This window comes from Vulpes lagopus, chromosome 15, assembly GCF_018345385.1.
Source record: "Vulpes lagopus strain Blue_001 chromosome 15, ASM1834538v1, whole genome shotgun sequence".
In the NCBI taxonomy this organism is placed as follows: Eukaryota; Metazoa; Chordata; class Mammalia; order Carnivora; family Canidae; genus Vulpes; species Vulpes lagopus.
Window position 1 is genome coordinate 9,533,408 of NC_054838.1, and position 16,515 is coordinate 9,549,922.

The 16,515-nt window shown below is 58.0% G+C and overlaps 1 protein-coding gene across 1 annotated transcript in view; it reads right to left on the reverse strand.

Annotated features, from left to right (window-relative positions):
* Window positions 1-967: 967 nt before the first annotated feature.
* The window catches only part of KCNC1 (potassium voltage-gated channel subfamily C member 1), a 43,579-nt gene continuing 28,031 nt past the window's right edge, over window positions 968-16,515 (reverse strand). Inside the window, exons 2-4 of the mRNA XM_041730576.1 lie at window positions 12,110-13,043; window positions 4,436-4,624; window positions 968-2,411 (exon numbers count right to left, since the gene is read on the reverse strand). Of these exons, the coding sequence (XP_041586510.1) occupies window positions 2,347-2,411; window positions 4,436-4,624; window positions 12,110-13,043 (1,188 nt within the window). The 3' untranslated portion in view covers window positions 968-2,346. The remainder of the gene's footprint in view (window positions 2,412-4,435; window positions 4,625-12,109; window positions 13,044-16,515) is intronic.

Genomic DNA, 16,515 nt, shown 5'->3' on the forward strand with positions numbered 1-16,515 from the left:
TTGGTTTCCGGGCCACACGGGGTGGAAGTTCAGGCAAAGGCTCCCAGGGGACAAGGAAATGTTAGATGAGAATTCACACCTACCTTCAGCCTCCTACCCACCCACCTGACGGCCGACTCAGTCCATGCTGGAGGCATCGAGAGAGCTGACATCTGGGGAAACTCACACCCATTTTTCTGTGGCCCTGGGAAGAGCATTCTCCTCTGTGGCCTCAGTTCCTCATCTACAAAATGCTCAGAGGCTGACCACCATGACCATTAGGGGCCTCCCCACCTGAACATTCCTGGATCCTCCAATGGATAAGAAACGAAGTGGAGGCCCAGTCCCCACTCCATCCCCCATGAGAAACCAAGTGAACAACCAGTGCAAATCAAGATCCCCGAGAGAGGGCTCCTCCCCTTCAAGAGGCCTCCAGGCTGGGGGAGATGCATGCAGTAAGGAGGTCCACCAGACTGGGCCCAGCAGGGCATAGCTGGGTAGGGCACCCAGACCTGTCAGTCAGCCCCTCGCCTCTGCCAACATCAGATTCACAGGTCTGGAAGGAGGGGGTGATTAAGGTCCGCACAGGGGCTGGGAGCTCTGACATGGCCAGATTCAAGGAGTCATCAAGATGGCATGACTCACAGAGAAATTTCCGTGTCAGTGAACCCCCTAGAGGATGTCTCGTTATAGGGTCAAGTCCTTGTATGCTCCATCCCTTCTGAGAGTTGTCTCCTTCCCCAGACCAAACAGGATCTGCAGAGAGGGTTCCAGAGGGCAACTTCTTTCTTAGGACCTGGTTTTGTTTGTTGTTGTTGTTGTTGTTGTTGTTTTCCCAGCAGGAGGACAGCCAGCATCTTGGCTGGGTCCTCGAGACCAGAGGAGCGAGGGTTCAGGTTTACCCCAACCCAGCCCAGCACAGCAGGCTGGATCACAGGCAGAACCAAATCACGACACTGCCCAAGGCAATAAAAACCCAAATCCGTGCTTCATCTCAAAAGTCAGCTTTTTATTATTGAGGGCCAGGGCCCAAGGAGGGGAGGGTGTTGAGCTAAAGCAGCATTGCTCTCTTTCCAGGAAATGTTGCGAGCTGCAGTGAAAGCTCGAGATGTTGCATTTTTTTTTTCAACTCAAGCATGTGTTTTTCAAAAATATCATCCTTCCCCACCCCCCACCCCACCACTAATTTTAGAGTCAGATCAAAGCCAAGCTACTGTCCTCTGTTTCTGTTGGGAAAATACTATATTTATTCAAGATGCAGAAGTGGGTCTCTGCAAACCTCCGATTGCTTCAGGAAAACAAATCTGCTTTAGACTATACAGAAACCATGATACAAAATTTATTTCATGCTAGAATCGCTTTGCATAACATTGGGCATGCAGTTTTTTTTTTTGTTTTTTTGCTTTTTTTTTTTTTTTTTTTACTCTGAAGTACTAAATTGCATACAATGCCAGGTTGTGCCTTGATAAAGGTGGAGGAGGGCCGCCCCTCCCGTGGTCCTGATCTTTTGGAGCTCTAAAGTAACACTTGGAAAATCCGTACGGTGTTGCTTAGTTACTATGAACAATTTGTTATGAGAGCTGGTCACACTGGATCTACACACCAAGAAGATGATAGAATCGACCTAGACTAGCCGCTGTCGGGGGTCTTGGGGAGACGTCCGCTGGGGTCACAAGCATGCCAGACAGGGAAGAAAGCCGCGGTGCGCGTTTCCACAATTCTATTTGGAGCAAAGTTCTCAGTTTCCGCGTGAGAGATGAGCTATGAAGGTGAGGTCAATATGACCGATGACTGACCGACTGCCCTTTATGGAACCTTGACTCTCCATCTCCGTGTACAAAAAAGGGAAGCAATCCGTTCCCCGCCCTCGGCCCTCCCCCGCCCCCAGAAATGCACAGGTTTCTACCGACCGCCGTGACAGTCTGGCTCCAGCAACGTTTGTGTAAAAGTAAAGAGCTTTGAAAGAAAATAGAGGACTTTTGCTTTTTTTTTTTTTTTCTCGTTGTTGTGGTTGTTTGGGGTGATCATTACAGTTGCAGGGGGGTTGGTGGGTTTGGTTTGCTGGGTTTTCTCTTTAACTTCATGCAAGTCATGCTAAGGAACCCCTCCACCCCCTTCCCCGAATAAAATAAAATTTAAAAAAAAAAAAAGAAGAAGAGGAAAAGAAAAGAAGGAAAAGAAATCCTCTACGGTCGGTTACCATTTGGCCGTAGAAAAAGCTACGTCCGTCCTAGTACAAGACCTGGGCCACTCGGACTCGTCCGGCAAACCTGCATGGCGTGAATTTACTCTGTCCGAGGGTGAGGAGGGGCTGCTGGTCCACCCAGATGCTTAATAGCCACCAGTGTCCTCGGCCAAGCCGCCTGGTCAAGTCACTCTCACAGCCTCTGTCGGCATATACTTAGCAATGACAGGGCTTTCTTTGCAAAGATCTGTATGTAAAGAATACAATTAACACTTGAGCTTCTCTTCTTGGCTTTCCCATCCCGCTTGGTACTTAGTTTTTAAGGAAGGAGGAGGAAAGACAGAACAGCCGCATGCAGAGGCAGGCAGATTCTTCTCCAGCTGGCTTGGTTTTCCCATGCAGTGAGCCGGCCCAGCATTCCTCTCTTTCTCCCTCCTGGGGATCCAGTGAGTCCCTAACTCTCCTACCCTGCACGTGGCTTTATGCACTGCAATTATCCCGAGTAAGGCAAGTCCTCGGCGCTGTCATGACTCCATGAGAACAGGGCCGGGTGGATGTGGGTGGGGACACTTCACCCTTGGCGCCTCCCAAAGACCCTGGCACCCACGCCTCTGTGGGATCGGGGAGCAGGGTACCACCTGTGGACAGTGGTTGCCGCTGGGCTCCCTTGGCCACTACAGGTAGATGGGGCTTCTTCTGTCCCACACTCCCCGGGCTTCTGGAAGCACAGTCAAGACACTCTCCTGTCTGCTCTTTTAGGCCACACAGATTGATCCAACATTCAAGATGAAGGAGATAGTCAGCCCGTGAGACCTTCCCGGGCAGAGCACAGCCACAAAGTCTCTCTGCTTTCCTCCCCCCTCTCTCCCCTGGGCTGCTCCTGCTCCTGTATTCTAGAGCCTCCACCCAGGAAAAAGCCAGTTGCGGAGGGGAGCATCAGGCCTATCCGTGGAAGGTGCCAAGGATGGGCCCGCCCCAGGCCCGCAGCCCTCCACCATGCAGCACCATGCGGGCAGCAGTACGCCGCACTGGGGTCCGAGGGACCTCCAGGCAGGGCAAGGAAGCAGGGACCAGCCTGGATCAGGTGGGCACGCACTAAGTGCCAGCGACCAGAAGGACTTCCCCAACTCAGCGGAGGCTGCCTCTCCTTCTGGGTTTGGGATTGCCCTTTATTCTCAATTCTGTGTTTTCTCCTGTGTGCTGTTGAACCACTTCAAATACTGGAGCAGTTGTGAATGGCCACAGGCCACACCAACTATTGCTCTGAAAAACCAACTATTCCCTCAGGCCCAACCTGCTCACTCCGGTCAGCATGCATCCCGGGTGAGCACGTGAGGCCCCTCCCAGACATGCACGAGTTGCCCAGCCAGTCTGATAGGCCAAGGATGGCTTCCTCTACCTTCCTGGCCCATGCTAGAAGCCTGGAGCTAGGGTGCTCTGGGCCCCCGCCTCAAGCTTCTCTCCAGCCCATGCTCAAGCTCTAGTAGAAGTTTTTTCCCGGGGGCGGGGGGGTCAGCCTGAGATAAGGGTCTGATACAAGGAGACCTTGAACAGAGGTCACCATGGGGCTCAGCCTTCACCAACCTCAGGGGGCCGCTGACCACACCCAGGGCAGTGACCAGAGATGGAAGGCGCTGCACAGAGTTCTCTTGGCGAGTCCTCCAACTGCCACTAGCATACCTCTTACCTCTGCAAGGACACTGGCCTCACGCCCCCCAAGGCCTGAGGCCACCTCTCTCTTCATGCCTCCCCTCTCACTGGCCTACAGATTCTCTTTAAAGGGTGCTGTTCCCGAACATGGATCTTGGGTGGCTAAGCCCACAGGGTACTGGCCAGGCCAGGCCCACACCGTTGGGTCTCCTCAACCAAGGGACGGGGGCGATCACCTTGCCTTCTTGGTCTCACCGGCCACCTGCCAGAGCAGCCTGGAGGAGTCACGTCTCCTCTCACATCCCCGGGTAGCCCCCTGCCTGAGGGTCACCACCCTGTAGTCACCCGGCCTGTCCCGGGGCCCTTCCTGTCCCTCAGCTTAGTTCCAACCCACTGCTGCCGGGACCTCCAGTTCTCTCTGCCAGCCTGACATCCCACTTGGGAGAAAGGGACTCAGACCTCTGGAGGCCAAGCCTGGGGGGGTGGGGGGCTCCTTCCGCTCCTCGCCCCCCCAGCGTGCCTGCCTGCCCCTCAGCACCCCTCCCTGCCACCCCGCCCGCCCACCTGCAGGAGCGCGAGGCGGCCCAGCTGATGCAGAGTGCCCCCGCCTCCCCTACATACCCTTTCTCATTCCTCCACCAGGCGGGCACGCGTACTCCCCGGTTGATAAGAGGAAGCAGGGTCCGTATCTCTCGCGGGTGCCCGAGCGAGTAAAGGGCAGGCCCTCATCAGGAGTGAGGGCCTGGTCTATGTGGGGGCAGTCTTCGTTCGCCAGCGCGGCCTTCGCCACCTCCCCATTCAGTTTGGAATCTTCAAACATATAAGCAGAAGCTATTGAGACACTGAAAACCGTTTAGTGGGGGAGGGGGACAAGCCAGAGGCGGGGCATTGGCAGAGGGCGGCCTGTCCCTGAGGACAGAAGAGCGAGCGGGCCGAGGGGGAGGCCCGAGGCTGCGGTCCCCGGCTCACTGAGGCAGCCTGCGGGCTGCCCACCGTGCGGGACGGAGGGGCTCCTGGGTTTGCTCAAAGTTTGCAAAAAGATGAGTTGGTGATAGGGCCAGCAAGCGTGGTGCTGGGGGCTGGGCCCAGGGCCCAGGTGGGGCCGATGAGACAGGATGGTGTGGATGCGGTCATGGGTAGGGGGGCAGACACAGAGCTCGGGGAGAGGACAGACAGACACGCGGGAAAACTCCAGTCCACAGAGGGGGCCTTTTCAGACGGCTCTCTGCTGCTGACCAGAGCCTGGCTGCTGCCGATCGCACCTAGCTAGCTCCTCAAGGCTCCCCAGCCCACTGAGACCCCATCTGTCGCCTCCCCTCCCCCACTGCCATCCGCCTCACCACCCGCATCACGCTGCTGTCCACACATACCCTATGTCATCGCTCGTCCTGCCCCCACTGTTTGGATTCAACCTGGTTCCTCGGCATGCCTTACCCCCCGTACACACCAGGCCTGGCCACACAGCCTCCTCTGTCCCCAGATTCACCTTGGTCACTCTCTGCCCCAACCCCCATACAGACTAGGTCTGGCCATGCAGTCTCTTCTAACCCCATAGGCTCACCCAGTTCACTCCGCATACACACCCCCCTGGCCACACGGCCTCCTCTGTCCCCACAGGCTTGCCCAGGCCACTCCGTATGCCCACAGGCCCACATGCAGACCAGGCCTGGCCACACGGCCTCCTCTGTCCCCAGATTCACCTGGGTCACTCTCTGCCCCAACCCCCATACAGACTAGGGCTGGCCATGCAGTCTCTTCTGTATCCATAGGCTCACCCAGGTCACTCCACATACCCACCCCCCATCCAGACTACTCCTGGCCACACGGCCTCCTCTGTCCCCACAGGCTTGCCCAGGCCACTCCGTATGCCCACAGGCCCACATGCAGACCAAGCCTGGCCACACGGCCTCCTCTGTCCCCAGATTCACCTGGGTCACTCTCTGCCCCAACCCCCATACAGACTAGGGCTGGCCATGCAGTCTCTTCTATCCCCATAGGCTCACCCAGTTCACTCCACATACCCACCCCCCATCCAGACTACTCCTGGCCACATGGCCTCCTCTGTCCCCACAGGCTCGCCCAGGCCACTCCATATGCCCACAGGCCCACATGCAGACCAGGCCTGGCCACACGGCCTCCTCTGTCCCCACACAGACCCAGGTCAACCGCCCTATCTGCTCCACCCCCCACGCAGACTTAGGCTAGTCCCTCAGTCGGCCCTGACCCCACTCGGATCACGCCGGCGTCTGCCGCCCCCTCCGCCCGCAGCGGGCCTGGTCAGCTGGCACAGGCACAGGAGGGATGTATGCATGAGCGGTGAGAGCGGGCCGTGACGTGGGAGGGCCTCCCTTCCTCCGCTCCTCACAGCAGCGTCCCGGCAAAGCAGAGCAAATGGACGTGTAAAGACAACAGTGGCGGATGGACTCGGGCAGGGAAAGAGGAATCTTGGCCTCTGTGACAGCCTAGAAGGAGCCTGGGGGGAGGTTTGAGGACACACGTGGTGGGGGGCAAGGCCTGGCCAGAGCAAGGAGCACTCCCTCTCCCAAGTCCAGGGGCAGAGCTGTGGAAGCCTCTGGAGCTGGCACAGGTAGCCCTGTCTGGCCTCGACTCCCGCCCATCACTCTTGGGGACTGAGCCTGCCCCCTGCTCTCTGCCCTCAAAGCAGAATCTTCCAGGCCAGGGTAGAGCAACTCAGTCCCCACGGTGGGCACCGGGGCCTCCTCAAAGCTTTCATCTGGGGTGAGAGCCTCCTGGGAAGGCGACACCAATGTGGGTGTGAACACAAGGGGAGGCTCTCTGAAAGGCTAAAGAGCGGACCCTCCTCCATGACCTTGTTCACATCATGTAACTACACGCACAAGTGATCCTCCTCCACGTGCACACACTCAGCGTGCCCGTGGGTGGGATCACGGCCGTGTACACATCATGTCACTACAAAGAGGCAGTCAGTCAAAAGAGAAATGGACCAATCAGGTTTATTCGTAAAGCAAATCCAAAAAAAAAGAAAAAAAAAAAAAGGAAAAGAAAAAGAAAAAGAAAAAAATCCCATCATAATTTTGGAACTTAAAAAAAAAAAGGTCTGTCGTACAAGATGGCAAAGCATTTCACGTACAGTGCGTTTCTTGACAAATCCCAGGGGCTTCGCTCCCCGATTTATTCTGAACCAGAAAGGCCAGTTACCAAGGTAACTCTGACATCACGTGACTGGGGCCTCTCTGGGGTCTGGGAGCTGCCTAGCGCTTGGGGCGTGTCTGTGGGCACACACGTGTGCGCACGGACACGCCCCGGCCTGCCTCCCACTCTGGCTGGCCCCTGTGTCCCCTCCCGGGGCAGGGCGGGCGCAGGGGGACAGAAGGGAAGGGGCACGAGGGAGGGGAGAGTGGGTGAGGCGCGGGCGTGCTGCCTCCCTGTAGGCCACCATCTGTCTGTCTGTCCGGGAGGTACCTCTAGCGGGTAGCCCGGCCGGGGTGGGTCAGAGGTGGGTGGCGACCCGGCCTCCGGCTCTGAGCCCCCGCCCCTCCGCGCGTGCCCCCCGGAGAGTCCGGCTCCCTCGGCCTTCCAGGGCCCCAAGTTGGGCTGGTCTGCCTGCGGGGGCCGGGGGCAGGGGCAGCCGTCGGGCCTCCCGGGTGCGTGTGAGCTGGGCACCCGCGTCTCCCTGGAAAGCCTCCAGGACCCCCCTGGGGCCTGCTGCTTCTCTCAATGGTGGTGGCCTTCGCGGGAAGCTAGGGCTGGGTGCTGGTCTGGGTCCCGCTCTGCGAAGGAGCCAGCCTCCCCGGGCAGCGGGTTTATCTGCGGGTTGGGTTCGTCGGGGTTCTCCCTCCCCAACTCCAGAGGGGCGGCTGGAAAGGGGAGAAACCAACGAGGGCCCGACTCTCTGAACCCGGGGAACCCGTGAAAGAGGCCGGAGGTGCCAGCGCACCCAAGCCTCCCCCCCGCCCGCCCCGCCCTGTCCTTCGGAGGAGAAGGCCCCCGGGAGCCCTGGTTCCCACCGGCTCCCCCGAAGGCCGGGAGCCCTGCCCGCCCTGGCCCGGGCCCTCGGCCCCCCAGCCCCGCCGGCCTGCAATGATGAAATGACAGCATGGGCAGCGTCTCACGGAGATGGTTTCCAGGCTTTGAAATGGGCTGAGAGAGATGAGCATCTGCAAGAGGGTCATTTTTTTTTAAACTTTGGAGCAAGGAGAACCCGGTGTGTGGGCCCTCGGCCAGCACGGCTGGCGTCTCTGCCCTGCTCTCCGGGCACCGCCGAGGTACTTACTGTTCACACCAGCAGCGGGCGCCGGGGGCGGGGGGGGGCGCACGCCAGGCTGGGGCAGGGTGGGGGGGTGCTGGGCATTGCCTTAGGTTTAGCCCCCAGGGGTCTGCCCAGCTGGGGGCCCAGGGAAAAAGTCCCAGGCTAACTGGGGACAGTCTGTGAGAGACACGAGCAGAGTATAATCACGAGAACTGGCACAAGTCATGCAACAAAACGAGGAGAGAGAGAGAAAGAGAGAGAGAGAGAGAGAGAGAAACATGATTAGTGGAGAGAGAGAGAAAGAGAGAAAATGTGAACAACACAGAAAAGAACACCCATGCCTGGCCCCCAGAGTGGGCTCATTTCTCTGCTATTTCCCCCTTGGCCCGCCTGGGGGCCACGAGGACCCCACTCCGAACCCCAGCTGCCCACCCTGGCCCTCGAACCCGAGCAAAAACTCGGTCGGCCCCATGTGCAGGGCCCCTGCCCGCACCTTGTCTGGTCACCCGTCCCGGATCCTGTCACCCTCCCGCCCCATGGACTACCGCCACTCCCAGCACCCCTTGCAGCCCAGCGGGGGACAGTGGAAGGCCAGGGCTGGAGGCCCTGCCGACGCAGCTGCCCAGGGGAGAAGACCCCTTCCAAGAGGACCAGAGGCTGCAGTGGTAGCTCCTGGGGAGCCCAGGTGGGAGTTTCTCTGGGGCTTCATGCTGTCCTACCTGCCAGTGGGCAAAAAGTAGGTGTGGCCACCAACCCACCCCCGTGCCAGCACCCCGCTCACCTACAGTGGGAGCCCCATATGCAGCGCCACAGAGGACCAACCCATGTCACAGGAGCGGAGATGGACAAGACACACACGTGAATGGACATGGCAGGACAGAGGGAGCGCTCCGAGCTGTCCAGGGCAGGTGGTCTAGGAGCCCAACTACAGAGGGGTAGGAGACCCTTCCAGGGAGATGAGCAGCTTCTCCTAAGCCATCGGCCCCAGGCAGTCCCTATGTGGGGAGCCCTCCTGGCATCCCCCCATAAGGCTCTATGACCCCCCACAGGACAAATCCCCAAAACCCTGAGGCCATGCCAGCCATGGTACAGAGGAAGAGACCAGATCGTCCCTCACAGACACACAGACCTGAAGCTTCAGGACAGACCAAGAGGTGGAGGTGAGGGAAGGTGCTGTTGATGTGCCCGGGAGGCCTTGCTTGAGTCCTAGGAGTCTGGCCCTTGGTGGGGGGGTGAGGGGTAGGGGGTGTTCCAGAGCCCAGCAGGCTGCATGTGGCCTTAAACCAGATTCTAAATGTGGAATTAGGAAACCCAGATTTCACCAAGGCCACCTGACTGTCCTTGGGGGGGTGGAGCGAGGCTGGAAAGGCCTTGTGGGGTCGTGTCTTACCTCTCTCAATTCTTGTAGGGTCAGGTCTCCACCCACATTTGCCTTCCTCACCTCTGGCCTCCCCACCCCACCCACTCATAGACACCCCCACTCCCATCTAGGTATGTAGCTGCAAGCAGAGGAGGGAACAAATGGGAAGGGACTCAGTGATGCAGAGATGGAGGTCCCTTTAGGACCACGCACCTTGGTGATAGATCATCTGGGTTTCACATACCAGCTTTTGGAAGCAGGAGTGTTTGGGTTAGGGATGAGGCTTAGAGGGGTCTGGGAGCCAAGGTCTGGACAGCACGACAGCACCTCCAGGGCAAATGAGTATTTGGGGAGGGAGGGAGGGCAGACTGTAGTGGGGGGAGAGAAAGGCAGGAAGGTCTGGGCATCTGGGCTCCTGAGGGCCAGCTTGGGAGGCCCCAAATCCCTCCTCAGCCAGAGACTGCGCGAGCCAGAGCTCTCTGGGTCCCTGAGGTCTGGGGCCAGGGCGGCCAGGGCTGGGGGGCCCAGGGGATCCACCAGGAGTGGAAGGGCTTCACAGGTCTGCTGCAGCATGGGAAGAGGGCTTTGTCTCTGGGACTAGCTGGCGTGCATGTCCGAACACACACGCCTGCACTTGGCACACATGTGCGTGCATGTGTGCGTGTTTGAGCTTGCGTGTGCGTGTGCATGCCCTCAGCACATGGAGAATACTGGCATTTTCTAGGAGTACAGAGGAGTCTGTGCCTGACTGGAGTGAACTGGGGATCCTTGGTAGGCTGGCCTGGGCACCCAAGCTTGGGGCACTGACAGATCGAGTGTTGCAGGGCATGTGACAGGAGGGCCAAGTAGTGTCACGGTGATGTCACCCAACTCTGAGCTCTTCCTGCTGGGGCCTGGAGTGGAAGTGGGGGCTGAGCCAGCCCAGACCCTCCCCAGAGCCCCAGGAACTCCTCTTGCCGTCATGGTGGCTCCTGAGGTCACATGTCCACCTAATCCAAAGCAGAGAGGTGGGGTAGGAGCTCTCCACTAGCCCGTGCCTCACCTGCTGAAGGGAGCCATGCCTCAGCCCGGGGGCCCAGCCCTACCTCAGGCCCCCTGTTTTAGCCTCGGAGACCCTCGCCCACCCCCTGGTCCAGCCCAGTACCCTGACCACATTCCTCTTGAGTGCCTACAGGAATCCAGGAAGTGGGGAGGGGCATGGGACCAGATGAACGGGCAGGAGAGCCCCCACGGGCAGAGAGGCGGGTCTTGGGGGTACTGCGCTGGGCAGCACAGGTGTGGAATGAAGCCAGATCGGGGGCAGGACAGGGTAGTGGGCGCATTAGCAGGGAAGAATCAATCATCCGCTGGGTGAGGCCACCCAAACCGGGGGAAACTTGCTCATCCAGGGCTGAGCTAGCCTCCTGCCAGACCTGGGCACGGGGACGTCCTTCATAGACTAAATGCTACCTACCACTCACTCAGCCTCCCTCACCCCGGCACTTCTTAGCTCAGTGTTGTCATTCTTCTCTGGGTCATTCACTTCCTTGAAATCCCTGTGTCCACAGAATAAGTCGATGGTATTCCATGGGTAGAGGTAGACTATGGGCTTTATATCTTCGGACCAGAGCCCCGTGATCAACTTTATGTGCTATGTGCAGGTTCTCATAAAACTGAGATAGTCCCATAACAAACCACTAGCCATGGAATATGAGAATATATCCCACGGTGACTAGTATTGTTTCGTGGCCCCCCTCCCCCCTGGCCCCCCACTGAATTCATGGGAATGTGGCTGTACACTGGTCTGGATGTCACGTATTGCTGCTGCAGTACCTACTGCCGGAAATGGGGAGAACCCTCGGTGGGAGGTGGTTGCTGGTCTGTAGTGCTTTCGTCTAAGCTGCCCGGGGTGGTGGCCCCCCTCTAGTCCTTTGCTCACCAGCCACTTCCATCAGAAGAAGGCCACCGGAAACTCCCACTCGACCGTCAACCCAAACAGACAACGTGAAAGCTAGAGTCGCTCCAACAGGTTCCTAAAGATAAATGCTAAACTCTAGAGTGGTGGTAGATGAGTTGGTTCGGCATGCTATGGGGTAAGTAAGCTTGTTACGGAGGGCTACAGGCGTCTCCTAGGACGCACCTGGAGCTAGGCAGCCGGAATCAGAGCAGGAGTTCTACTCAGCTATGGAGACAGGCTCTGTTGGGGGTGAGAATCCTTGCTACTGCCTTCGCAGGGACCCTCCTGCCAGATCCCGTGCACCAACTGTGCTGCCCGCACAGCCTGAAGGGAGCCGAGTAAAGACCACATCAGAAGCTGTCTGGCATTTCCGAATCACACCCACCCCTGCCCTGCCCCGACACTGGGACAGTGGCCTGAGTCAGAGACTCACGCTTGCCTCCTGCCCACCGAGCAGCAGCCCCCTGGGCTCCTGCTAAGAGAGTCCTCAGCAACCTCGCGGGCCATGTCGTCTCTTCAGAACCTCACGAGACCAGCGCGCCAACCTCCTTACCCAGGGCCACCAGTGAGGTTCCTCCAGCAGGCTCTCGCCTTGTGAATTTGGCTGCCCAGCATCTCCCTGGGCCCCCAGGCTCCACACCTCGAGACTGAGTGCGGGGTCCGGGGTTGCCCACGGAACTAAGGAAGCAGTCTGACTGAATCAGGAATCATCGCTACAGGGGGCGGAGGTGAAAGGTCAGATCGACATGCCTCTAAGAGGTTTCCTACCTGCTCTGTTAATTTCTAAAATTTCTTCCTGGGCCAGCGGGCATGTGTCACTCTGAGTACTGTGGTGTGGAGAGTTTACGACAGATTTACAATAATTGGGAGATCCCAGCTGCGGTGGCCGTGGAATATGCTTCTTTTTTTTCTTTGGTAGTTTCTGCTTAGCCATGGCTAAGGAGTAATACATCCCAAAATTGTTCACGATGACGGGCACAGGCATGGCGATGGTCAGCACGCCCGCCAGCGCACACAGTGCTCCCACCAGCATGCCGGACCACGTCTGCGGGTACATGTCTCCGTAGCCCAGCGTCGTCATGGTGACCACGGCCCACCAGAAGCCAATGGGGATGTTCTTAAAGTGGGTGTGCTCACTGGCGCTGGGGTCATTGGGCTGGGCCCCTATCCTCTCGGCATAGTAGATCATGGTGGCGAAGATCAGGACACCCAGGGCCAGGAAGATGATAAGCAGCAAGAACTCATTGGTGCTGGCACGGAGAGTGTGGCCCAGAACCCGCAGGCCCACGAAGTGGCGGGTCAGCTTGAAGATGCGCAGGATGCGCACAAAGCGGACGACGCGCAGGAAGCCCAGGACGTCCTTGGCAGCCTTAGAGGACAGCCCGCTGAGGCCCACCTCCAGGTAGAAGGGGAGGATGGCCACAAAGTCAATGATGTTGAGCGAGTTCTTGATGAACTCTACCTTGTTGGGGCAGAAGACGACACGCATGAGAAACTCGAAGGTAAACCAGACCACGCAGACGCCCTCGATGTAGGTGAGGAAGGCCTCCGTCTCCGCTTCCCGGTAGTAGCGCACTTGCGTGCCATTCCGAACGTTCTCGATCTCGGTCTTGTTCACAATAGGGTTGAAGCGCTCGTGGGTCTCCAGGCAGAAGGTGGTGATGGAGACCAGGATGAAGAAGAGGGAGGCAAAGGCCACATACTGCAGAGGAGAAACACAGTGTCAGAGGGAGGCCCTCCCACCCAGCGCAAAGAAACCCGGGGTACCTTTGCGTTGGGTCTGGTCAGAGGCCAGGCCAGGGGAAGATGCCTGCTCAGCGTCCCCTCCAGCCTGGGCCAAACGGACAGGCCACCTTTCCGTCCTCAGAGCACCGACTAAGAGGCTCAGGGAGGTGAGAAGTTGTGGCAGAGATTGCTTTATTTTCACAAATGCCTCTCCTTTCCTACTGATCGTGCCGCCCGACTCCATTTGCAGGCTTCCTTGGGGTTAGCTGGGGTCCCGTGACTGAGTTCACGGCCAGTGGACAGGGCATGAAAGGGGTGTGCGCTGGTGACAGGCCTGGCTCTTAGAACCGCTCTACTCAGTCTTCCAGGCCCTTTCCTCCCCCAGCTGCCAGTTACATGCTGACGCCCTAGGGCCCAGGGCGTCCACCAGGACACAGCCTTGGTCCCTGAAAAGGAAGATATCCGCTAAATACCTGAGTGGAAAACCAACTACTACTGTGTTAAGCTGCTGTGGTTTGGTGGGTGTGTGGGGGGAGGATTTCACAAAGCACGTAGCCCACCCTGATCATAAAACTGCGCTAGCCTGTTGGGGCTGAAGGTGGCAAAGGAATGAGAAGGGGCAGTGATGGTGGAATCTGGCCCCTCCCAGGCCACATGGCCCAGGCCTCCTCCTTCCTACCGCAGTCCATTAGCCTTCTTTTTCAGGAATGTATACCTCATTGATGGGGGCTCTTTCGGGTGCTCTTGAATCTAGAACTGCAAAAGAAAGATATCTGCCCCACGGCCTTAGACGGCTTTTACACTCCATCTCTCCGTCCTCCTAGGAACTTCCACCGCCAGCTTGGACGTGAGTTCCCCGTGCCTGGAAGTGCTGAGATAGAGGCTACATGGTCATTCGGCAGCAAAACTGTGCTGCAGGTTCAAGCAGCAGGAGAGTTGGACCAGGGGTCCTCAAAGGCAGCATACACCACAGGGTCTGCTTCTCTCCTGCTGCCTGCCAGCCCCAGGGTAGGGGAGTGGGTGGGACGGAGGAGGGGGTTGCTGGGCGCTGGGCTTTCCAAACATATATGGGAGCCTCCTCCTTTCAGACCCTACCAGTGAGAAAGAAATGGCTGGGATGACCCAGCCTGTCCAGAACCACCTGCTCTGGCCCTGAGCCCTTGGAGAAAGGTTCAGGAGCTCCTTTGCTTTGGTTTGGTGGCCTCATCTGATGACCCTGGGCTTCTCTGGCCCCCAGCAGACATGGATACCTGAGCAAAGAGAATCCAGTGCTGTCTATCACCTCAGACTGAATTCCAGGCAAGGCCTCTCCTTACAGCCTCCAGCTGGGTCCCCCGGAGCTCTGGAGGAAGCCCCGCCAGTTGGTTCTCCTCCAGGAGTCCAGCTGGTCATCCCCGCCTGCATGTTCCCACAGTTCCCTTCCCCTCTGGGGCCCTTTCTCCCAGCCTGCACAAGACAATGTCTGGAGCAAGGACACCTTCTGGAAGCAGCCCCGGGCTACAGTCTGGAGTGGGTGGCACCTGTGTTCTCCAGAGTTGCCCTCACAGATCTTCAAGAAGTGCCAAGGCCCCGCCCTGTGTCCACGACAAGAGGCAGCCACGCTGCTTCTAGCAACTCTGTAGTCTGCACGGATGCACCTCCCCACCTTGTGGTCATAGTAGGTGGCGGGGGTGGGGAGGCAGCACGGGAAGTCCAGGAACAGCCCTGTCTGGGTTGACCACAGCCACGGGACCTGGCACCTAACCTGGCATGGATCTAGAAACCAAGAACTATGTGGACCTTTCAAGGAACACTCCGGGTTGGAGGAAGGGGTGAAGGAAGGGGCAAAGGAAGGGGAAGGGACAAAGACTGCATTTCAGAATGTCAGAGTAAGAGAAGTCTGTAGACATTCTCTGGTCCAAGATGGGAAGCCTCAGGCCCCCAAACTGGAAGTCGTTTCCCTGAGCCATGCATCATGGTATGCTCTGAGTCCTGCTGGTTTTAGAGCATTGCACAATTTTAAAAAATGTTATCCTAGACTACTATCAAGTATGATCCTTGTGCGTCCTTCCTTCCATCCACTGATGGATCTCTCCTGTCACTCATCTATCCATCCTCCTTTCCCTCCTCCCTCCCTCCTTTCCTTCCCTTCCTTCCTTCCACCTGCCTGCTCATCCAGCCATCCAGCCATCCAGACACCCATCCAATCATCCAGCCATCCAGCCCCCCTCCAGCCATCCAGCCATCCAGCCATCCATCCTTCCATCCACCCTTTCTTCCCTCCACTCTTTACCAGGTGCTAGGTTATGGCCAGCAGAGTGGAATAAAGCCTCAGCCTTGGGGAGCTCCCTGCCCAGCTGAGGGTAAAGGACACACATGAAGACAAGTACAATGCAATGAACTGAAAAGATAAGCTCCCTGTCTTGAAGTAGGTGGGGTTTGGACAAGCTCGGGCAGGGTAGGGACTAAGCCAGGGCTTCCCACTCCAGAAACAGCTCTCTAAGGGTCCAGAGAGTGCACAGCTGGGTCACCATGGAAGTGGACCAGGAAAGCAAAGTGGAAGCAACTCCAAGAGGCCACTACCTCTGACCACAGTTCATCTAGCTCCAGAGCTCCTTTCATCACCAGAGTTGCCGAAGCCCCTGGAGCTAAAGACACATTCCCAAATTTTGGGTATTTGCCTGCAGATTTCCTCTGGGCCCCCCCCCCCCCCCGTCTTAGAGTCTGACATTCACCAGATCCCAAAGGGCAGGTCATGCCCCTGCCCTGGACTTTGTGAGAGAGGAGAAGAACATGTACCCCATGCGTGTCCGAGAAACACTGAGAGGCAGGGCCCACTGCATCGCTGGGCCCCCCCATTCCTGGCCAGGGGCAGAAGCATGAGGCACCTCCCCTCCTCACTGCCCCACCAGCCATGGCATCCCTTTCCTAAGGCCTCTCCCATCTATCCTCTTCTGTCCCCTCTGCTTACATGTGACCCCGTCTCAATAGCACCACTGCCATCAAAGCTAAGCAGGTTTAGGCTCAGTGTCTCAGCGGCCATCCCACAGCTACCAGAGGGAGCAACCCGGTGGCACCTCTGAGCATGCTGCGCACAGAGAAAAGCCCTGACACAGGAGACTCTCTGCACCTGGCCTCACTGACCTCCCAGGGCTCTCTCCCTACACACACCCAACGTTCTTGCCACCCGCAACCCTCTGCTACTTCTGACCTCCTTCTCCGTGTCTCCCCCACCTCCACGTCTTTGTACCTCTGGAAAAATCCATTCATCCTTGAGTGCCCCACTAAGTAGATCTACTCCTGGGGCCCCTTCTCCAGGTGAGTCTCCTCTTGGAGCTGAGGCCCTAACGAGGCAGCAAATGAAGGGATCCTCCCCAAGGAGTCTCTAAATTCACCTCCAGGGAGGCAGCACACCTGTCTCCAACCCTGGCTCATTAGTGCGTGGAGAGGCTCACAGAAACAGCCCCGAC